Source organism: Sinohyriopsis cumingii, chromosome 9 (genome assembly GCF_028554795.1).
Source record: "Sinohyriopsis cumingii isolate HCF-2022 chromosome 9, ASM2855479v2, whole genome shotgun sequence".
Classification (NCBI taxonomy): Eukaryota; Metazoa; Mollusca; class Bivalvia; order Unionida; family Unionidae; genus Sinohyriopsis; species Sinohyriopsis cumingii.
The window spans coordinates 44,519,369-44,544,919 of NC_142969.1; the positions used below are offsets into that span (position 1 = coordinate 44,519,369).

Below are 25,551 nucleotides of genomic sequence, written 5' to 3' on the forward strand. Positions count from 1 at the left end.
GAATCTGTGGAGAGACTAATTGAATAATGACTGTTTCCTCGAATCTATAAAAGACTTAATACAAGAATTTGTATGACTACATCGTCATTAGTCTGAACGTTTCTGTACAAAACCTGCACAGCAAGTAGTTACTAAAAGATGAAAAGGTGATAGTGACAGATTCTCTTGATAAATTCGAGTGATCAGAGCTACCGGATAATGGGCATTGATACATAAATATTTTGCTATGGTTGATGACAGTTACAATCTTTACGATGTTGAAATGAGAAACCAGCTCTCACTGATAGATATTTTACAAGATACTGATGTGTTGTAATTTAATGTATCTTATCTAAATATAAATTCAATGCAACTAGTACTTGTTGTTGTTGTTGTAGGGTTTAACTCCATTTTTCAGCACAGGATAGGCTGTACATTGCGGTCAGTATAACTGGAGGAGGAAGAACCCTGGAAAACCCCGGGAAGAACCATCGACCCACGAGAAGCTACTGACAGGCTTTCGCATATACCCACGTTAGCCGAGCCCGAGACTCGAACCCACGCAGACAGAGGTGAGATGGCAGTGATCCGGAAAGGTGGGCGCTTTAGACAACTCGGTTCCTCAGAGCCCCGCAACTAGTACTAGGGCCCTTTCTGATGACATGCATCTTATAACGGCCACCATCTGAATAAATTCATTTCCCATTTATCTTCCTTAGATTAAATAAGTAATGTGTGCACATTTCGAATTTAAAATTCTGTTTCATTACGAAGGTTTTTGTTTGTGTCCTTTACAATGTTTCCTTTTGCCTTCATCAATACCTATTCAATAAGTTTAAATTTTAGCCAAACAAACCATTAACTCTAACACCTTTTTAGCTTATCCATTAAATGTTCAGAAAGTTTTAATAACCTGATAAAAAAAAACAATTGTTTTTTGAAATAGCAGCTAGTGTTGTAGAACTTTTTGTTATCTTCATATAAAAGATTTCTGTGTTAATATGAATACATAAATATGTCTTTATCATTAGCAAATCTCATCATATCATGCCAATGGTTTTCAACTTGTCATTCAATGCATACAAGTGTTTTCTTAAAATACCAAAATCTGGAAATCTACTAGACGTTGACTGTGTTGTTGTTTTTATTATCATATTATTATTATTCTTTAATGTTTTTTCCAAGACTAATTATCACCAAACTATCACACTAACTGTTTTAACTGTTGTTTTCTGTGCACCAGGTTCTTCATTTGCGCATTGATGACGCTGTCATTAATATACATTTGCAAAACAAATCTTACCTGAAATCAATCGTTGCTTTTTGTTTCAATCCTGTATTTTTTTTTTGTAGTAAGATTTAAGCCATGATAGCTTTTTAACAATATGACTTTGTGGATCTTCTTAGTTTTAAAAATGGCTGTATGTAAATTGTTATAAATCTGTATTGAATATTGTTGTTCCTTCATCCATCACATTAGCTGAATACTTGTCCATTTCAGGCTGGGTCACGGTTCATGCATTGATGCTGTGACCATCTAGGTATATAATGAATGACCAGTAATTATTTATAACACCCCAGAATTGCAAAAATATCTTTACACACTGTAAAGTTTGTAAAGATGTTGACAAAAACTATATGCAGAGTGATAGAGGGTTTTGTTCTCCACATTATATTTTGTGCTCTGTAGCTATCATCCTCTGTACTGAGTTTCAGTTCAGTGACACCAAGAAAGCCATACCAGTAACTGGTGTGGCTAAGCTGATGATGGGGTCACATGATAATTTATCACACTGTAAATTATTGAGGCAGTGGTAGTTATATCATACACTCTGGCTTGAATATAAAAGCGGGTTAACTCACTTTAAAATAATTGACATTCCTATTTATATATATAATTGATTTAAGAGTTTAATGTTGCTTTTCCAATGTTTACCATGGACATTTATGTAAGCTGTGGGATTTGGCAAATGACAATTAATTCAATGATAAATGCAGATAATTGGAATTCTTTATGATTTTATTATTTCCTTTAGTTTTACTTTCCTTTTGATGCAAAAATGTCTCCTATCAGTTGTAAGGTTTTATACCATCATATGAATACTCACTAAAGTCAAGGCTGCCTCATCACTATTTATAGAAATGGGGATACTCCATCAACAACATAATAACTGCATCAACATCAAACAAGTAATTCTATCAATGGTATCAATTCTATCAATGGTATCAATTCTATCAATGGTAGCTGATCTGAGGCTTTGAACATTTCACAGCCTGATCATAATATTTTGTTTAAACGCATTTTCATTCTGAGTGGAAAATATGGGATATATCGACTTGTTGGACAAAAAAGTGACTCTAGGATCTGATACATTCATGGTTGGGTTCATTGTATTTTGGCCGGTTCATTGTTGTCCAGACTTGTGGCTAACCAATTTTCATTGCTTAAAATATTTTCGTGTTCATTAACAGGCTAGGCTAATTATAGTGGCTTCTTATAAATGAAATTAAGACTACTGGCTAATGGTTATAATGGTGTGGGTCCAATAATCATATAAAGCAAAACGTCAACTCTGACAGTGATAAAGGGGCAGGAGGGGAATCTCCCACCTAATAATTTCTATACCAGGGCTGGCATCTTCCAATGTGGGACGATGGGTTCAAGTGTTAAAATGTTAATGTTTGAAATCCCTATATTCTTAATTTCATTTGTAATGAGACCCATTGAAAGTGCTGTAGCCAGAGTAGTTCTCTTGGTAAATTTTAACTTTCTCAGGTCTGAGATAGAAGATGTTCAACAGAGATCTTACTCTTTTTGAAATTTGATTGTTGTTGTTGCAGGGTTTAACGCCATTTTTCAGCACATAATAGGCTATACATGGTGGTCAGTATTAATGGTGGCGGAAGAACCCGGGAAAACCCTAGAAAGAACCACCAACCCATGAGAAGCTACTGGCAAGCTTTCTCACACACCCACATTATCCAAATCCGAGACTTGAACCAACGCAGACAGCGGTGAGATGACAGCAATCCGTAACGGTGAGCACTTTAGATCACTCAGCCACTTGGGGCCCCTTTGAAATTTGAATAGCTTTAGGTACACATTGAAATCACTTGGTGTATTCATCTTTCTGTTTAGCAAGCAAGTGGCTAAAGTTTAGTTAATTTGGAATGCTTGATAATTTAGCTTATGAAATATCATCCATTTCAAAAGGTATGCCAGATATTGATGGGTTTTGTATTCAGTGTCTCCATGAATGAACTGTATTTGATATGTGGAATCTAGAGACAATATTCATGGTTCTGCTATTTTGTACACAACAGTTACATCCAGAATAAATCTGATAAAACAGATTTGACCAAGATACATGCAACAGCTTCATACGGTTTATATCAAATACATGTATAGCCAAAGAAATAATAACATTTTTTTATCAAATAAATGTTGCAATGTTTTGTTATCTGTTCCTGTCAAAAATCAATTTCTTGACCTTTCAAAAGGAAGAAGAAAAAATGCTGACAATTCATTTTAAAGGCATGCAGTGTCCACACCTTCTCTTTGGTGTTTACCATGGTTACCGTGGTGTTTACTATGGTTACTTTACATGTGACTCTATTTATAGAACTTTGTATCAAACAGTTCTCATACAGTTTATATAGAAATAATCACAGCTCAACTTGATTACATGGCTAAATTCTGAAAAATGGAAATCTTCAAAATGTTTTCTAACCAATGAAATTGCAATTATATGGAAACCATAACCATTTCTGCAGATAATGGTGATAATACAGTTAAATTTGCATATACCGTGCTAATGGTACAAGTAGATGTAACCCTATACATTATGACTAGAAATTATTTGAACTGTAACAAAACATGTTTGCTAGAGCAGACTACCACATTTAAACAAGACAATAGTCTGGTTACTGTGTACATTTTCATAAATTAAAACCACAGTTGTAGAAATTATTATAGTAAGATTTTAAATCAGTTGATAAAAGATCTTTTCTTGGTTTTGACTACATGCAGTATAGTTTTAACAGTGGAGTGAGACATTATTGCATAATTAAAAAGTACATATCTCAATTTTCACTTTGAGGGAAAGTCTCTCTAGATGATCAGATCTGTAATAAAATATATCTTCAGCAAAAAATGCCTTGCTGCAGCAGGAATTTACTAATCTGTCATTCATAAATGACATAAATTAAATTCTTCACCAGCCAGTATGACAAGGAACCAATGTCAGACCCTGTATTTATTCTTAATTAAGTTTAAGTGGTCTGGTTGGAATTTAAAGGATTTTCAAATTATTCCAAATAGTGCTGGTATAGTGGTAAACTACATTGTTTGATCTGACCATACAATGTGAGATGATTTTAGTGCATTGAAAAACTGGGAAATATTGACAAATAATGAGTTCCTCCAAAAGAATGCTTTAAACTGGAATTTAGACAAACCTTGAAATTCAATTGTCTCAACACTCCAACAGTATTTTCTGTGGTCTATAGTTCCTTTGCCATATATTGCTGCAAAAGTATTCTCAGTGAATAATCATGCAATGAGTTTATCAAAGAGTACTGATCTTAAGATAACAATTAGAGTCCATAAATAAATTAGAGTCTGTAAATAACATACCAAATTTACATACATTAAAATTAAATAGTGTTAAATGCTTGATAATTAAGCAGCGTATTGGAAATACACGAACTAATTTATAACTGCTAATGCATAGCAGGATTCCAAATAGATTTTAGATGATTTTACACCTCTCATTAAGAAAACTATGATGCATTTTGGTGTCCCTACATGTACAATATTTCTGCCTACATATTATAACACAAACCCTGCAACAATAAATTTATTAAAATAATGAAAACAATCATTAGTTCCAAGTTAGCTTTGAACACAAGCAAAAACACCTGAATATTTATCTACCAGTTTAATGCAACAATTATAACAGAATAATAGGTATAATTTTGTGAGGGTGAGTAACAAGAAAAACTTAAATCACAGAAGAAATTTTTTGAAAGTGCACAGTGCGAAGAATACTGAATTTACAATTTTAAAGCTATAATTTTAAAGTTATAAGTTCCAGTTTGATATATTTATCTCATATGTTTATACCTTCATGAATTCTTTAGACACTATTTATTTATATGAAGACAACAATTATAAGACTAAAAGGTGGTTAATTTAAAATAAGTTGATATTTCAGTAATAACTATTTTTTAAAAATTAGGCCCATGCCAAGGTTGTTAGAATTTTTTTTTTTATATTCTGGTTTATATGTTGTGATACCAGTATATTCAATATAAGTTTTAATAATATTTTGTTTAATGCAATTCAAGTAACAAACATTGGGATGCCTTTTGGAATATGATAGTGATACATTTAAAGGATCTTTATAAAATTATACAAGGATTTTATTCATCCAATGTGTGCAAATAACTCAACAAAATCTCTGCTACTATTTTATCATGATTCTGTATCCCAATTGTCATGTATGTCTCGTGTGCTGAAAACCTAATTTCACACATTATATAAAGGACTTAGCAAAACCGTGCTAAACCAGAAAAGAAGTTCAATTAGAATTTCAGTCTCAAAAATTGCTAAAATTAGACTTAATACATTTTGACTAATGTTTGGAATTGAAAGAAGCTGGTAAAATTACCATCTACCGGTAAAATATTCTTAATTTTAATGTCTTGCTTCACTCTGCATTTGTCAGTTTATGTGTACCATACCCGATGAATTTATTTTTAATGAACTAGAAGCAATTAATCAAGAAAGCATAGCTTGATGATTACATTTTTTTAAAATTTGTCTTTTATTGATAGAACAAGATCTTTTTCTCCAAAATGAAAGAAAAGTAACTGTATTTAATTTATAAATATTGAAAATGGTTGATGTGCCGAACTAAGATTCTTCCGTCATTTGTTCACCCGGTTGAAGTGCAACACACTCACAGTCCTCAATAAACTCAGCCTGAAATAATACACACATAACACGCTCAATCAAAAATATAAAAATGAAGGATTTGTGTGACTAGACATTTTCACAAATTTACAAAGTTTATTATTTTCATTAAAAAAACAAGTTCTTAATATATTTTTTTTAAACAACAGGCACAAACATCACATTTTATGTATAATATCATTAAAAAGGCAGATTTAAAGCAATGACACTACAAAATTAGTTCTGTGAAAAGATCTGAGAATATATTTAGTTGCTTTAGAGATTTCCTTTATGGATTTGCCCTGTATGACCAAGTAACACTTTTTGTCACGTCACTATGGGCTATATTGTCTAATATTGGAAATTAGTACATCCATAAATGACGTTATAAAACAAATTGCAAATATAGATTATTATGCTTTTCCACAAATATGTATAAATTTACTTGCATTCATTTTAAGCAACTGCATAACTGTAATTTATATCCTTATATATATATTTACATGTGTATATATATATATATATATATATATATATATATATATATATATATATATATATATATATATATATGCCTTGCATATATATATATATATATATATATATATATATGCCTTGACAAATATGAAATATCAAAATATACTAGAAAACATGAAAATATATACCATTTCACATGAAAAATGATTAAAAGAATTAATAAATTTCCCCAAAATTGCTAAAAGTAACAAGAACTTCCTGAACAGGTATTATCAGTGTTAAATGGCAATAAACTAACTAACTCTCTCTGTCTCTCTCTGTCTCTCTCTCTCCATAACAGTTGTGCTTATTGACAAGTCCTGGCAGATAATCAGTGTTATATGGCAATAAACTAACTCTCTTTGTCTCTCTCTCTCTCTCTCTCTCTCCATAACCGTTGTGCTTATTGACAAGTCCTGGCGGATAATCAGTGTTATATGGCAATAAACTAACTCTCTCCGTCTCCCTCTCTCTCTCTCCATACCATAGTTGTGGTTATTGACTGGTCCTGGCAGATAAGCTCTATAGATCTAGTGTGGCTTGCCGCCTTTCTGCAACAGAATTCCTTCATGGAGCCACATCCGCCATCACATGCCCCCAGGTTGATTTTATCCTTGCTGACACAGTTACCAACCTTCACATAGTCATTCCGAGGTATGCGGGAACAGTTCACAGGTTTCTCTGTGTACATAAATTGAATTATAAATAAATTGTTCTAAATTTTAACCATATTATTCAACTTATATTTTGATTTTCAAAAACTGTAGTTAAGATTATATATGCAATGGAAACGCAAATTTTAATCATATGAAATGAGTTGCAAGGTGAATCTTGATCAAACTTTAAATACATTCCCCATTACATGAATTTCTAAATTTCTATATATACAACAATTATATTATATAAATTCATTACTGGCTTCATGTATCTTCTTTTCTATGTGATGAACAAAACAACTCGAGAGGATCACATGCAGTGAATCAATAGCAACTCTACCTCTGTTGTAAGTGCTCACTGACATCAATCAGTAAAGTTTTGCAAGTTGTTCACAATTAGTAAGTTTTAAGTTTATTTATGTGATTGGAAAGTAGTTTCTAAATTGCTGCATATTCAATTTTATTTAACCATCACTAATTTTGACTTCTTTATGCATCATCCCCATTTATAAGAACAATATTTATAAGCTGATTTATCTAAATTTTATCTGTACCTCCACACTCTCCATTTTGCAGCAGCTCGTATGGCCGTTTCTTTAAGCAAGCAAACAGCCTCAGAACGCATGCTGATTGCCATGTGCCTGGATCTTCTCCATAAATGTATCCACAAACCGGCTCCACCCCTTCGTTTTCACAGGATGGGCACTTGCACACTGCAGTCCCATTCACAACTACACAAATCTCAGCTGTTCTGCAGGAATTACCAAAACATGGGCCTGAAATGTAAGAATCAGGTTTTGTGATTATCCAAAATGAATGAGTAAAAACTGAACTGGTTTAGTCTTCCACAAATACCAAACATCCTAATCATATGTCAACCTTGCATACAGTGAAGAGTTTGCTTGTCTCTCTTGCATTTCCATATAAAGAGTCCTGGTGAATATATAACTCTATGGCGATGAACTATTATTGTGGGATGCATAAGCTATAGGTAGAATTAAAATTATATGTACCAACTATCAGGATTACAAATAATTAAGTTTAGAGTTTGGGAATAATTGTACCCTTCAGTCAGTGTACAGAAACTGCATAGAAAGTATGATTTTAAGGATGCCTCACAAATGCATAAAAGATATGTCACCAAAATGATCCAAAAGGTTTGGATGAAAATCCAGGTGGTAATCATGAAATTCCGAGCATTTAACATGATGTGTGCTACTTTAGGTGTTTAACTAACTCTATTTTACATTCACATTAACAATTTCAATGCAAATAATGATATTGTCAAACTAACTGAGATACTCTATTTTACAGTCATAATAACAATGTCAAAACAAATAAACAATACTGTCAACTCCTTCCAGTACTCTATTTCACATTCACATTAACAATGCCAATACACATGAATGATATTGTCAACTAATTGAGATACTCTATTTTACATTCATAGTAACAATGTCAATGCAAATTGAATGATATTGTCAACTAATTGATATACTCTATTTAACATTCATAGTAACAATGTCAATGCAAATGAATGATATTGTCAACTAATTGAGATACTCCACTTTACAGCCATAATAATAATGTCAATGCAAATGAATGATATTGTCAACTAATTAAGATATTCTATTTTACAGTCATAATAACAATACTGAAACAAATAAATGATAGTGTCAACTAATTGAGATACTCTGTTTTACACTCATAATAACAATATCAATGCAAATGAATAATATTGTCAACTAACTGAAATACTCTATTTTAAATTCATGGTAACAATGCCAATGCACATGAATGATATTGTCAACTAATTGAGATACTCTATTTTACATTCATAGTAACAATGTCAATACAAATGAATGATATTGTCAGCTAATTGAGATACTCTATTTTACATTCACATTAACAATGTCAATGCAAATGAATGATATTGTCAACTAATTAAGATATTCTATTTTACAGTCATAATAACAATATCAAAACAAATAAACAATAGTGGCAACTCATTCCGGTACTCTATTTTACATTCACATTAACAATGCCAATGCAAATGAATGATATTGTCAACTGATTAAGATATTCTATTTTACAGTCATAATAACAATGTCAATGCAAATGAATGATATTGTCAACTAATTGAGATACTCTATTTTATAGTCATAATAACAATATTGAAACAAATAAATGATAATGTCAACTAATTGAGATACTCTATTTTACATTCACAATAACAATGTCAATGCAAACAAATGATATTGTCTACTAATTGAGATACTCTATTTTACAGTCATAATAACAATGTCATTTCAAATAAATGATATTGTCAACTCATTGCAATACTCTAATTTTCTGTCATAACATCAGTGTCAATGCAAATGAATGATAATGTCAAGTAATTTAAATAAAATTAAATGCAGTGGATAGAGCTTCATCCATTTAATGTCAGTTATTTTATATAATGCTTATGAGGGCCCTGGGTGGTGAAGTGGCCTCAAGCACTAACATTTCCACGTCTGTTCAAGCCTCGGGCTTGGCCAATGTGGATATGCGAGAAGCATTCTAGCAGCTTCCCATGGGTCAGTGGTTCCACAAGGTTCTTCCTCCACAATTATGCTGGCCATCATGTGTGCTTATAAATGGCCATAAACACACAAAACAACAACATCAACAAGCAACAACAATGTTTAAGTTTCAAAATAATTATATGTGACTATTAAGTCTTTAAATAATCCATATATCAAGGAATAAATTATTGAGATATAGAAAAATAGACATTAAAAGCAAACTTTTAAGTAAATTATGTTTCTACAAGAATACTTACCCAATCACATTACGATAGCAATATTAGCCTGCTACCTGGCGAATCAAACCCTACTAAAAGATGAAAATTGACCTATCATGTCTATTTTAAATAGACAAAGGGCAGTTGCTCTTGCTCATTATTTCCCCTTGATACTAATTGTTTGCCAGTTTTTAGCTGAGTGAGATACTAACGAGAATACTTACATGGCAGGGTGGTTGGGGAGGGCTTTAAAGCAATGTGATTGGTTAAGTAGGAGAATAAGTAATAGGAGGAGGGGATGGTGAGCATTCAACATCTACCTTGGGTATCTTTCAGGGGAAGAATAGTTCCCCATTTGAAAGATAACCCCTTCTCCTAATTACACAAGCAATACAGCTTGGTATCCCTTGACCTGGGACTATTACGCACAGTTGACAAGATGAAGTTGAAATCTTCTTACCTACAAAAGCTGCACTGACGAATCCAGCGAACCTAAGCAGCTGTGTTGATTGATCTAACTGAGTCTGGTGGATGTCTGTGCTACTGGCTGCCTCTGGCCCTACCAGATTCAAATACTATCTCTGTGATGCTAAATTTCTGAGGGAGAACTCGAGATGGTTGACTCTGCATGCCAGCCAACAGCTTTTATAATATCTGGGATCGAAATGTTGTGCTCAAAAGTGAGAGTTGCAGAGATGGCTCTAATCTCATGAGTTGTAATGTTCATGAGGTGACTCTGATCTTGAGAGATCTCAAAGTATGCAGAGTGTACAACACGAAACAAGGGCATGAGGAATGATGTACTGTTTACTGTGCATTCAAGTAGTGCTTGAGAGTGCGGACATGATTTTGCATGGCTGCTGCTCTTGACTTGTCTATGGAAGAGAGGAAGCAAATGATGACTCTTTGGTTACCGATGAAAGGTAACCCAATTTTGTCTACAATGCCTGGTTGTGTCAGGAGGACCACAGAACTATGTGATCTGAAGAAATTTGGGTTGACTGAAAGAGCATATAGCTCACTTACCTTCCATGTGTAAGCCAAGGCTATCAGGAAACATTTCTTGTATGATATAAACTTAAGTGAAGTGTGGGCAAGGGGCTAGAATTTATTTAAGTTGAGCCACGATAGAATCCAGGACAGATTCCATTTGGAAAACAGGGTTAGGGATTTTGGTCAATAGAGATCAAAATTGGCTAAAACACCTGATAGGTTGTTATCATGCCCAACATCATCTGCCATGATGTTGGAATGTGTCCATTATTACAAAGCGGTAGCCTTTGATAGCAATGGGGGCCAACCTTTTCTCCTTAAAGAGGTAGAGAAAGAAGTTGGCCAGTTGAGGGACTGAAGCACTCAAAGGGATGATGTTATGTATCTGGCACCAGTCCCTAAACATGAGCTACTTCCCCTTGTAAGCCTTGATGACAGCCTTCATTTCGAGAAGGTTGATACCCTGGCACTTACATGCTACAGACAGTAGTGAAGTCTGGCAACAGGTGGGCATCCCAATGGTACGCACTGGCATTGGTGCATACCATTATTTCCACTTAGGGCTTCTACAGTGGGATTCAATGGTCTGCCAACCTGGGTTGCGACACTGATGCTGGAATGATCGAATCTCATGCATGATCAGCATGGCTTGATCGAATGTACTTGAAAAAGGGTGCCACTGTGACATTTGTAAAGGGCATGTAATAAAACTGCCAAATAGGATCAGGTCCACTGACACAATGAATAAACTGAGGAGTTAAAAAACTCTCTCAATGAAATCCAAGTCTTGTTGGAAACAGACTGGACGAATTTGACAATTCTGGGGACACAAACATCAGGAAGCTGAACCAGATTCTGGTTGGTTAAGAACTCCATATCTAGATGGGTAAAGTTTTGGGATGGACGGAGGTTTCACTTTTCCCAGCTCACTAAAAACCTAGATGAGCAAGAAGAGAAAGAAGATTGTTTCTGCTTTGGAGAAGGATAGAACTTACCCTGTGGCTCTCGTGGATGTCATCCAGGTATATTGCCTTCGACTGCAACAGGCAGACAACGCAATCCATAATCTGAGTGGTAGCTCAGTAGCTGATGTTGTTGCAAAAGGGAAGAATGATGAATTGATAAACAGTGATGAGGTAAGTGAAACGGAGAAACTTGTGGGAGATGGGGTGGAGAGGGGCATACAAATTTGTGTCCGTCAGATCGAGACTATGGCATACTGGTCAGTGTGACGGAGAGGCAGATATACCTCGCCGTCTTTATCGTGAATTGGTTGAAGTGACTCCAGTCAATGGTGGGTCTCAGCTTGCTTCTAGAAAAGAAACAGTTTGGAGTAAAACCCTGGGATTTGTGGCCTCTGACAAGATCAACTGCTATTTCCTTTAATAAGTGACAAAATCTCCTGTTGTAGGAAGGCATCATTCTCTCAATCTGATGCTGTATTCATGAAGAAGTGAGAGGAAAAGGAGAAAGGGATTGTTGATGTACCTCTTCAAATGACATGGATCATCCCCCAGTTCTGAGGAAATTGGGAGATCCAGTTAGCTCAGTTCCTAACGTATTGTGATTGAAATGAGAAATGAATAATATTAATTTGAGAGAGAGAGAGAGATAAAGGCTGAAAGTGCTCCTAGGTGTCAAAATGTTAGTGTTATTTTTTGTTGTAGTTGTTGTTGTAGGGTTTAATGCCATTTTTCAGCACAAGATAGGCTATACATGGTGGTCAGTATCAATAGTGGAGGAAGAACTTGGGAAAAGTCCTGAATGAACCACTGACCAATGAAAAGCTACTGGCAAGTTTTCTCACATAACCACATTGGCCGAATGCAAGACTGGAACCCATGCAAGACAGAAGCAGAGGTGAGATGGCAGTGATCCATAACAGTGAGTGCTTTAGACCACTTGGCCACTCAGGACTCCATGTTCTTCTTTACATCATTTGTCATAATTTACCTAAAAAGAAACAATAGATCCAAACACTTCTAGTGCATCTTGAAACAGCAGTTCAGTCTTCTATGAATATTCATTTCAAGGCTGCAGAAATCCTAGCATGCATTAATATTGCCTAAAGTGAATATTTTAATGGACTTACTGACAAGTTCCACTTGCTTTTGATATAATCTTGGTCAATATATAACGAAATGGTGATAAACTAGTATTGAAAGATGGTACATATTTAATAGCTAAAGATGTGCAGGCACTAGCCAAGCAAGTCCACTTAACAAAAATCATGATAGTATCAATACATTACCCAAAGACAATTATCAATTGTTATGGATACATATATAAAGTGATAAAAATATAGAGATACAACGGCTACATTAAGTGATGAATGGAGAAAGATTAATAGTCACGTATACGCTTACTATCAGGGCAAGGATCCAGGTAGCAGTTAGCAGTTATTTCGGAGGGGCTTTGTTGCTTCTCCTCAGCTGACATTTGCCGATATACAGGCCTGGTTCGGGTCTTCAGGCCATTACCGCATGTGACACTGCATGGGCCCCACTCACCCCATGGACCAACTGGAGGACCTGGAAGAAACATACAAATGACACTACAGAAGATATCCATATATGTTAGTAGTGGTTTCTATATTAAAAATTAATGCAGAAATAAGTGAGACTAAAACATATCTTTCAAATTTTAATATTCTTTGGAACTTAATTAAATTAGATTAATTAGAATTAAAGTATATGCACAAACTATGAAGATTAAAAATTAATAAGTTTCAGATACACTGCAGCCAAATGTTGTCCACCCCCAACCCTCTATTTGATATTTGTATTACCCAATTCCCTCAAGCCCAATATCCATATGGTAATCTGGATCACTAGCTCTTGTCTACTGCAATGATCTAAGATTTTATATATAATTTTATGTCTTATGATAATTTTAGAGAAAGAGAAAGTAATTATATTAAATATGACTAAAAAACTCACTGTATAACAGTATTACAAAAATGACAAGAAAATCTCACAAGAACTGAGTAGCAGCCACAAAATACTAATTATCACCAAGATTCAAACAATAGCATGTCTTACTTTAAGTGTATAACCAACTCTGTTTTGCAGTGATAATTGAATTGTCAATACAACTCTATTTGGCAGTCATAACTGAAATGTCAATACAACTATATTTGGCAGTCATAACTGAAATGTCAATACAACTCTATTTGGCAGTCATAATTGAAATGTCAATACAACTCTATTTGGCAGTCATAATTGAAATGTCAATACAACTCTATTTGGCAGTCATAATTGAATTGTCAATACAACTCTATTTGGCAGTCATAATTGAAATGTCAATACAACTCTATTTGGCAGTCATAATTGAAATGTCAATACAACTCTATTTGGCAGTCATAACTGAAATGTCAATATAACTATATTTGGCAGTCATAATAAAAATTTAAATGCAAATAAATATTGGCAACTAACTCTTTTCTACAGTGAATGCCATAAAAGAAATATCAATGCAAATAATATTGTCAACCAACTCTACTATACCGTCATAATAGAAATGTCAATGCAAATAATATTGGCAACTAACTCTACTATACCGTCATAATAGAAATGTCAATGCAAATAATATTGTCAACCAACTCTACTATACCGTCATAATAGAAATGTCAATGCAAATAATATTGTCAACCAACTCTACTATACCGTCATAATAGAAATGTCAATGCAAATAATATTGTCAACCAACTCTACTATACCGTCATAATAGAAATGTCAATGCAAATAATATTGGCAACTAGTTCAAATAAAACTGAAGGTAACAAGTGTAGCTTCATCCATCTGACATCAAATATTTGTTTAAATATAAAAATTCATATCTAAGTTTTACAATAATTATGTGTAACAACGAAGTTTATACATCACTGACATATGATGGAAGAGATATTACTTTTTAAAATATGAAAATTCATGCTTTGATTTTCACAATAATCATGTGTGACTGGGTAGTCGATACATCACTGACATCTGAAAAAGTTATTATGCGTTAGGAAAATAGACATTAAATTGAAAATTTCAAGGGAGATAAATGCTGAAATTGCTGCCCTGGTATCAAAGACTTTGTATTGGAACATTATCATTAACCTTTAAAATAAAAAAGAGATTCTATCACTTGTGGCAAACCTTGAAATAGTACATTATTTGTCTGTCTTACTATCAACATTACGCTGATCATATTCTATGAAGCATATAGCTTAGCATGTACAAGTTACCTGCTGCTTTTTCCTCACATGGCGTAGTGGTGTTCAGAAGCTGAGTTTCTGAATCAAACTGGCACATGACTTTCTTGAAAAGACACATGTTGCTGAATTCATCCAAATTTGTTGTACAAACCTTTGCTGCAAAAGGAAAATAACATTTTTATAACAGGTTAATAACTGGAATAATTTTACAAGTACACTACCTAAATATTTAAGAGTAAGGTTTATAAGTGTGTACAATTCTATATAAAATATATCTATGTTTATAATTGGAAATAACTGTACAAATACATTACCTATATTTTAAGAATTAGGTTTATAATTGGGAATAACTTTACCTAAATATGTAACAATTAGGTTTACAATTTGGGAATAATTCTACAAATACACAACCTAAATAGTTAAGAATTAGGTTTATAACTGAGAATAATTTTACAAATACACTACCTAAATATTTAAGAATAAGGTTTATAATTTGAATAGTTCTACCAATACACTATCCAAATGTTTAAGATTTAGGTTTATAACTGTGTACAATTCTACATATAATATATCTATGTTTATAATTGGAAAAAATTGTATAAATACATTACCTATAATTTAAGAATTATATTTATAATTGGGAATAATTCTACAGATACACTACCCAAATATTCAGGGAATTAGTTCATATTTGGGAATAATTCTAAAAATACACTACCTAACAAATAAAGAAATAGGTTTCTAATTGAGAATAATTCTAAAAATACACTACCTAACTAATAAAGAAATAGGTTTCTAATTGAGAATATTTCTATAAATACACTACCTAACTAATAAAGAAATAAGTTTCTAATTGAGAATAATTCTAAAAATACACTACCTAACTAATAAAGAAATAGGTTTCTAATTGAGAATATTTCTATAAATACACTACCTAAATATTAAAGAATTATCTTTATAATTGGGAATAATTCTACAAATACTCTATGCAAATACCATTACTTTGGAATCATGTTTATAATTGGGATTAATTTTTCAAACAATACCTAAATATTTAAATTAGGTTTATAAATGGGAATAATTCTACAAATACACAACCTATAATTTAACAATTAGATTTATATATGGGAATAATTATACCTAAATAGTTATAAATTCGTTTCAATGTTGGGAATAATTTTATAAAAATACTAAGAATTAGGTTTATAATTGCAAATAATTCTATACATACACTATCTATAATTTAAGAATGAGGTTTCTAACTGGGAGAAATTTTTACAAAAACACTACCTATAAGTTAAGAATTAGGTTTCTAACTGGGAATAATTTTAAAATTACACTACCCAAATAATGAAGACTACATTCAAATGCATACGACAAGAGGTTCAAATCTGCTTAAAAGTCTGAAACAAAAGCAAGGTTTGTTACATTAACTTCGATTTTAAACTTCATTGTTTTTCATCTAAATACTTAGTTTTCATCATGAAGAATAATCTCTGCTTTTGCACCACTTGTCTGCAACTATCTTGTCTGCCAAAGATTCATCTGAGGTCCACTTAGCATGCTATGAGGCTTGATAACTGCCTTGCATTTTATCTGACCTGTGGAGCATCTTTAATCTTGTATAACCTGTCTGCTCTATCAAGTGAGGACCACTTAGCATGTTATGTGGCCTGTGGACCATCCAGTATGTTGTGTGACCTGTCTGCTACTATCCTGTCTGGCATCAGATTGAGTACCATTTTGCATGTTATACAACTTGATTAACTACACTGCATTTTGTCTGACCTGTTGGACATCTTTTATCTTGTGTGAATGCTACTATCTTGTCTGCTGTCAACTGATGACCACTTTGTATGCTATGTGACCTGTGGACCACAATGTATGTTGTATGATCTGACTGCTACTATCTTGTCTGCTATCAAATGAGGACCATTTAGCATGCTATGAGGCTTTACAACTATCTTGCATTTTGTCTAACTTTTGGACCATCTTTTATCTTGTATGACCTGACTGCTACTATCTTGTCTGCTATCAAATGATAGCATGCTATGTGACCTGTACACCATCCTGTATGTTGTGTGACTTGTCTGCTACTATCTGGTCTGCTATCAATGAGGACCACTTAGCATGCTTTGTGACCTGTACACCATCCTGTATGTTGTGTGAAATGTCTGCTACTATCTGGTCTGCTATCAAATAAGGACCACTTAGCATGCTATGTGACCTGTACACCATCCTGTATGTTGTGCGACCTGTCTGCTACTATCTGGTCTACCTTCAACCTAGGACCACTTTGCATGCTATGTGACCTGTGGACCACAATGTATGTTGTGTGACCTATCTGCTACTGTCTTGTCTGCCATCAACTGAGGACCACTTTGCATGCTATGAGACTTGATAATTACCTTGCATTTTGTCTGGATTGTGGACTATCTTTTATCCTGTATGACCTGCAGTCCAACTTGTGTATTTTGTGGCTGCTGGACTACATTGTGAGCAGTATTACCTGTGGTGTGACTTATCTGTTGTGTGACCCGTAGGCTAACTTGTATATTGACTGAAATATGAACCACCCTGTGTCATACAACTTTTAGACCACTTTATGTTGTGTGACAAGTGGAGCACCTTGTAATTCACATGATATGTGATTCACATTCTATGTTGTGTGGCCAATAAACCACTTTATATGTTGTGTTAGCAGTGGACTTGTATATTTTATAATTTCTGAATGACCATGTATATTGCATTACACATGGACCACCTTATGCAATATATGACATGAAGACCACCTTGTATGTTGTGTTACATGTATACCACCTTGTAATATATTATGTGACATACAGACCACCTTGTAAATTGTATTATATGTATGATGTGTTACAAGTATACCACCTTGCATATTATATGACATGTGGACCACCTTGTATATTATGTAACACATACACCACTTTGTACACTATGCAACCCACCGCTCCAGTGGCCTAGTGGTTACAGCGTCTGCCTCGGATGCAGGAGGTGGTGGGTTCAATCCCGGCCAAGTCATATCAAAGACTTATAAAACTGGTACTATCAACTACCTCGCTTGGCGCTCCGTATTAAGAGGCTAATGTTAGGACTGGTCGACCTGGTATCAGTATAATGTAACTGGGTGGAACATCATGTTACATGTCAGCAGCATGATGCCCCAGTGCTAGTCATCACTATAAAATGCCACAATGAAGACATCGTAGTGATATGACTTAAATTTTTTAAAAACTACATTACAAATTTAAATCACACACACACACACACACACACACACACACACACACACACACTATGTAACCTATAGACCACCTAGCTAAGTTATGTTACATATGAACCACCTTGTATATTATGTGACCTGTGGACATACTTGAATGTAAAATGTTTAAACATATATGATTAATGTATTCATTTGTTTATAATATGTACCTAACTATATACACTTACTATATTTTCTTGTTTATAATATGTATATAACTATATACACTAAAAATATTTACCCTTTAGTAATATGTACCTACCTTTATACACTTATTGTATTTACCTCTTTATAATATGTACCTACCTTTATACACTTATTGTATTTACCCCTTTATAATATGTAAGTGGATCACTCTGGTGGCCTAGTAGTTAGAGTACACACACCCTTGGATGTGGGAGGTCATGGCTTCAAACCCCAGCCAAGTCATACCAAAGACTTATAAAAGTGGTACTTCCAGCTGTCTTGCTTTTGATTCAGCATTAAGAGGTTAGTGTTAGGACTGGTCAGCCTGGTGTCAGGATAATGTGACTGGGTGGAATATCATGCTACATGTCATCAGCATGATACCCCAGTGCTAGACATCACTTTAAGCTGCCACACTGCAGACATAGTAGCGACAGGACTAAAAACTTGTTAAAGCTACATTAAAAATCAAAATCACACACATTTAATATGTAACTGACTGTATACAATTACTGTTACTAATTGTTTATAATATGTAGCTGACAGCAGGCACTTATTGTATCTAAATGTTGATAATATGTACCTGACTGTATCCACTTATTGTATCTAACTGTTGATAATATGTACCTGACAGTATTCACTTATTTATCTAACTGTTGATATGTACCTGACTGTATCCACTTACTGTACCTGTTTATACTCTGTACCTGACTGTATCCACTTATTGTATATAATTGTTTATAATATGTACCTGACAGCAGGCACTTATTGTATCTAATTGTTAATATGTACCTGACAGTATGCACGTATTGTATATAATTGTTTATAATATGAACCTGACTGTATCCACTTATTGTATCTAATTGTTTATAATCTGTACCCAACTTTATGCACATATTGTATATAATTTTTTATAATAGGTACCTGACTGGATATACTTATTGTATCTAATTGTTTATTATATGTACCTGACTGCAGGTACTTATTGTATATAATTGTTTATAATATGTATCTGACTCTATCCACTTATTCTAAATGTTTATACTCTGTACCTAAATGCATGCACTTACTGTATGTAATTGTTTATAATATGTACCTGACTGTATATACTTATTGTATATAACTGTTTGTAATATGTACCTGACAACAGGCACTTATTGTATCTAATTGTTGACTGTACCTGACTGTATACACTCATTGTATATAATTGTTTATAATGTGTACCTGACTGTTTATAATATGTACCTGACTGTATACACTCATTGTATATAATTGTTTATAATGTGTACCTGACTGTATACACTCATTGTATATAATTGTTTATAATGTGTACCTGACTGTATACACTCATTGTATATAATTGTTTATAATGTGTACCTGACTGTATACACTCATTGTATATAATTGTTTATAATGTGTACCTGACTGTATACACTCATTGTATATAATTGTTTATAATGTGTACCTGACTGTATACACTCATTGTATATAATTGTTTATAATGTGTACCTGACTGTATACACTCATTGTATATAATTGTTTATAATGTGTACCTGACTGTATACACTCATTGTATATAATTGTTTATAATGTGTACCTGACTGTATACACTCATTGTATATAATTGTTTATAATATGTACCTGACTGTATACACTCATTGTATATAATTGTTTATAATGTGTACCTGACTGTTTATAATATGTACCTCACTGCAAAACAGAATCAGTTAGAATTTAACATTACATAATGCAAAGATAGTTCATCGTCTTAAATTTTGGGGTTTTGATCTATGATTTCAAACAACAAGGACATAGACTAAATGTCATAAACATCTCTCTTACTCAAAAGCCAAAGCACATACCACTCTGACATCATAATTCTCATGTGTTTCTGAATTTGATGGTGAGAGTAGGTTCAGACCTTGAAGTCAGTTTTGCTGGCACAGGAGGCTATGACAGGTTTTTGTGTATGCTGTTTGCAATTGAGTACATGTTTTAAATGGGTAAATAGGTTTTATTGCTATTAATAACTTACAGCTCTGCATTTCTTGTGTGGTGCAAGACTCGCACTCACAAGTGGGCTTCCCAGTCTTCTTGTTGAGCGCACATGTCTGGTACTTGGGACACTTAACATTGGCACACGAGGCTTTAAAAGTATGGAATATATATACATATATATTGTCTTACATAGTCATTAATTATGAATAATGATGTGCTGAGGCTAATCATTATCAAAATTGCGATTCCTTATTTATTATTATAAAATGAATGTAGTCCTTAAGTCCTACATAAAACTGTTCCCATCAGACTTTTCACTGGTAAATTTGCCCACTGCTACTGAAAGTTGAAGAAAAACAAAACATGGAATCAAATAGGCATTACTTCATTTCATAATGCAAAGTTTTTGAAGTATTATGAGTTTGTTCTTTCCCCTTCAGTGAGGGTTTTGTGCATTTGTAATATTAAAATAATGTTAAAACCCAGAAAACTATATTGAAAGTTTTTTTTTTAAATGTTAAAACCCAGAAAACTACAAAGATATTTTCCAAAATAATGTTAAAACTCAGAAAACTAACTTAACATTTGACAAAAAATTGCTAAAACCCAGATAATTAATTTGAGATTTTCCATAATAATATTAAAACCTGGAAAACTACCTTCACATTTTCCAAAATAATCCACAGCTTTTTCATCTTCCTTATTTTGTTCACATCTGCTGATTACCATGTCCTTAAAACTATTGTGCGTTACTCCATCTTCATCACATACCTAGTCCAACAGAAAAGTTTATAATTTAAGCGTATCTAATGTATAGGCATACTAATACAGAGCTACATAAAACAGATATCACATGCATGCTGAGAGATGTAGAATAATAACAGATAGTAGACCCTCACCTTAATGGTCGAGGTCTACATATGAACAATTCATCATAATAATGACATGATCCATTTAAATATTGCTGATTTAAAGATGCTTAAAAGGCCTACAGGTGAAGTCATAGGTGAACTTCATAACAGCATAGGTGCACTAAAAGCATGGATATACTCCATGTAAGTGTTTGTAATATAAAAGAAGCAAACTCAATAAAAACAAAATGCTGGATTTGTTTAGACAACATCATGATTGATTGTGTAGACAACATCAAGATAAAGTCTCCGTGCAATCTGATGTTTCCGTTAACTAAAGTCTTAAGTACCGATTGGTGTAAAGTGAATACATCTTCCAAAAAAGAATAGAAGCTAAAAGATATGCTAGTTACTCGTGGCATAGATGTAAAATAATATTATGAAACCATTTTATGACGTGCTGTATTGCACCCTTTTACAAACGATGAGGCAATTCACATTTACAGATGGAAGAATGTTCTAAATGATAAAATATATGTTCATTGACTTGCTTAAGAAAACGTCTATATTTGGAAGGTATCTGGTTAAACATTTTTATATTATGAAATAACTCCTCTTATTTCAAGGGCTAAATTTATGTACATATTATTCTTTTATCATTTTGTAAAACTTTGATGACTTAAGTAAATTGAAAACTGAATTATAACTTAGTTCAATGTAGTGATATTAATTATGATGAGGTGTGTAAAGCGGTTTTAAAAACATGAAGAATCATTTTTGTAAGTAATTGGAATTTATAGAAAGCCTGACTCACTCTCAAGTCACAACAAAACAATAAAGTACAAGAAGTCATTAATAGGAGCATGTCAGTCAGTATATACTATTTCTGATCAAAGAGTCACACACACACACACACACACACACATCAGAGATTTGAACAAAAATGATTAAATATTAAAATTACCTTTCCTGGTCTTTCACAATCATATGTCACGCAAATACAACACTTGGGTCCACTATTTGCAACTGCTGAAGTAGTTTCTGGGAAAAAATAAACAGACTGGTTCTCTTTAAATTCACATGAAGCTTCACTAGATTTACTAGACTGGTTCTCTTTAAATTCACATAAGCTTCACTAGATTTACTAGACTGGTTCTCTTTAAATTCACATTAAGCTTCACTAGATTTACACAGATAAATAATAAGAATTATGTAACTGTATGTTTCAGCAACATACAGTTCCTGTTTTAAACATTCTACAGCATGGACTTGATAGTTGATCTAATGGGGAACATGTATTCCAAGTAGAAACTAAATATTCAAAGCAAATGCTGTTTTGTTGGAATAAAAAAGACTCCAGGATTTGAAGCTTTGATGAATAAGTTCAACATAGTTTGTCCGAATCATTATTGTTCAGACTCATGAGTAACCAATTTTCATTTCTTTAAAGCTATCTGTGTGTTCATTAATAGGTTAGGCTACCTATATATAACTGTTACAAATGGAATTAAGACTATTGGTAAATGGTTACAGTGATGGGGGTTCATTAGCCATACAAAGCAAGAGTGAACCTGACAATTATGATTGGGGAGGGGCATGATCTATCTCCTACTCCCAAATCCATTGTAACGATAAGAGTCAATGTCTTACACTGTAGGATTAGGGGTTAAAGTGTTATAATGTTAGTCTTTGGACCATCCTTTTCCAAACACTATATCCATTAATCTTTCGTCCTAATTTCATTTGGTACAAGCCCTAGTGAAATTGCTGTATCCCAATATGTCTCATGGTAGATTTGGAGCTTCTGGCTCTGAGATCAGGGTCTATATAAAATATGTTACTTTTTTTAATTGATTTGGTTTCTGGTTATCCTTCCTTTTTAGAAATTTCAATCACTTTGGTTTTTTGTCATCCTGATGTTTAACTGGAATGTGAATAAAGGTTAGTTGGTTCATTTGAAATGCTTGATAAAAGTTTGTGAAAAAACATACACTTCAAAAGACACATCACATACTGATGGGTCAATGGGTTCAGTGTCTCCATGTATACAATTTATCTGATATGATGAATTTTAATGAAGAGTTTCAGAATTATATTATTTCGGGTGCAACACATGCATGCAAACTACTGATGACACTAAACACAGCCAGACCTGATCACATTATTATGTTGTGACCAATGAAAGTCTTTGTTATATTTACCAACTAATGCATTTGTAATTACATTGAGCTCAGCTCAAAACAAAGCCTTAACTAAACAATCCTTTCAAGAATTGGATATTGAATAGGGATGCGCGACAGAATTTTTATATTACTTACGATTGATACAATATAACATGGTAAGGAATAAATACACCACATCTATTAGAGAACTAGGTCTAAATTCGTTATATATTACAAAAGAACAATAAAAACATCTGTATGGAATAGAAATTGTGAAGAAAAAAAATCAAAATGTATTGTATGTTTATCTGCGGTAAAATTTGATGTCATGGCTGTGCAAAAATTTGAATAGTGTGACAGTTCTAGAACATGCTGATTACAAATATTATTTACTGCCACCAAATAAACTCACTTAAGGGTCAAGTGCAACTGAAAAGAACACAGACCATAATCTGTTGCTGCATAATGTGCCAGCTGATCAGGGTCTTTATTGCCTTTTCTCATTTGTGAACTCATAACAAACTGCATATACTTAGATCTGTTGGAGCAGTGTGCAAAAGTACATCTGTCTGTGTCTGTGTACTTTGCAGATTGACTCAACTTATAAGCGAGTATATATAGCAACTTTTCGTCTTACTCTGTTACCCACCAACGCATTCTCCTTTTGAGTTCCTTGCAAAACCATTACAGCATACACAGCTATAGCCCCCGATGTCATTTACACATTTTGAATTATTTCCACACTTATATATGCCGACAGCACATTCATCGATGTCTGTAATAATAATAATAATAATAATAATAATAAATATATTGAATAGGAAAAAATGAAAAATTACTGATGTTGGGTGTTAAATGAAGCCAAACACAAATATAACCTTTGTAAATTTAGTGTGAGTCATCATATAAATCATAATATTTACACTATGTTTCTAAATAAGAAATGTGCGATATTACTGAGTCTCATTTGTATTGAAAAGTCTGGTCAGGTATTTGTACCATGTTATTACAGCATATACGTTAACAATGTAAAAATGGCAATACATTCATAACTTAGAAGGCGTTTCTTCAAATAAATAAAATTGGGCATTTGTTAAACAATTCTTTTGGGATTTTATTTGTGAGGTTAAGATAAACATTATACTTACCAACACATCGTTTTGAACTGGAAGTATAATTTTCATAGCAGTCACAACGGAAGGAACCATCCAGATTTGTACACTTTGCATTTAATGGACAGTTGTCTGTGTTGGAAGCACATTCATCTATGTCTTTACAATAAAAAATGAAAAATAACCATCTGGAAAATTATTCATCCATTCAAATGACCAGTTTTTAATAAGATAAAATTAACTTACCACATATACCGATACTTGCTCACAATCTGGATCCAGCTACAAACTGCACAGACCCAGATCTACTATTGCACTGGCAGATCTGGGTTTATCCATTTTGTTAGCAATATTCAGTAGATGAAATAATATAAATCCTGACCTGCCACGACAGATGACGGTCTATATTATTTGCAGCTGTATGAGTGGTATATAACTTTTTTGTGAACTAAAATGACCCTAACTGGTACTGATTTGACCTGATATCATTATGCCTGAAAAGGAAATTGAATGTGTAATCAAACTACAATTTATTCGCTAGTAACCATAATCGTAAACCTAATCATGACCTTTGACATATTGTTGCATATATATTAAGCTTCTTGACTCGTATAGGTTTAGTTATTAACCAGAAAATAAAAATGAAATTTCAGTCAATGAACTTGTCCTTTGATGTAAATTGCAGATTCTACTTCCTGTTGATTGAGATCTAAATTTCTTTTTTGGCACCTAGGAGGAACTGGATGATGTCAGCATCAGTTTTACAATTAACAGTGGAGCAGTGCTCATAAATTTTGATCCAGTGCTGAACAAAGTCAAATGAGTTAAAATGTCCCTGTAGCACAGCTGTAGCCTCTTCAACACCCTACT

At 33.3% G+C, this 25,551-nt stretch overlaps 1 protein-coding gene across 1 annotated transcript; it reads right to left on the reverse strand.

The window, feature by feature from the left end:
• Positions 1–4,904: 4,904 nt before the first annotated feature.
• LOC149791659 (follistatin-like) lies at positions 4,905–24,844 on the reverse strand. Its single transcript, XM_089970215.1, has 10 exons — positions 24,718–24,844; positions 24,219–24,344; positions 22,372–22,448; positions 21,216–21,327; positions 20,594–20,704; positions 15,117–15,242; positions 13,252–13,416; positions 7,662–7,883; positions 6,936–7,132; positions 4,905–5,965 (listed from the first exon to the last, which is right to left on the reverse strand). Exons 4-10 carry the CDS (start codon positions 21,283–21,285, stop codon positions 5,897–5,899), a joined length of 960 nt encoding a protein of 319 aa, XP_089826341.1. The 5' UTR covers positions 21,286–21,327; positions 22,372–22,448; positions 24,219–24,344; positions 24,718–24,844; the 3' UTR covers positions 4,905–5,896.
• Positions 24,845–25,551: the final 707 nt, after the last annotated feature.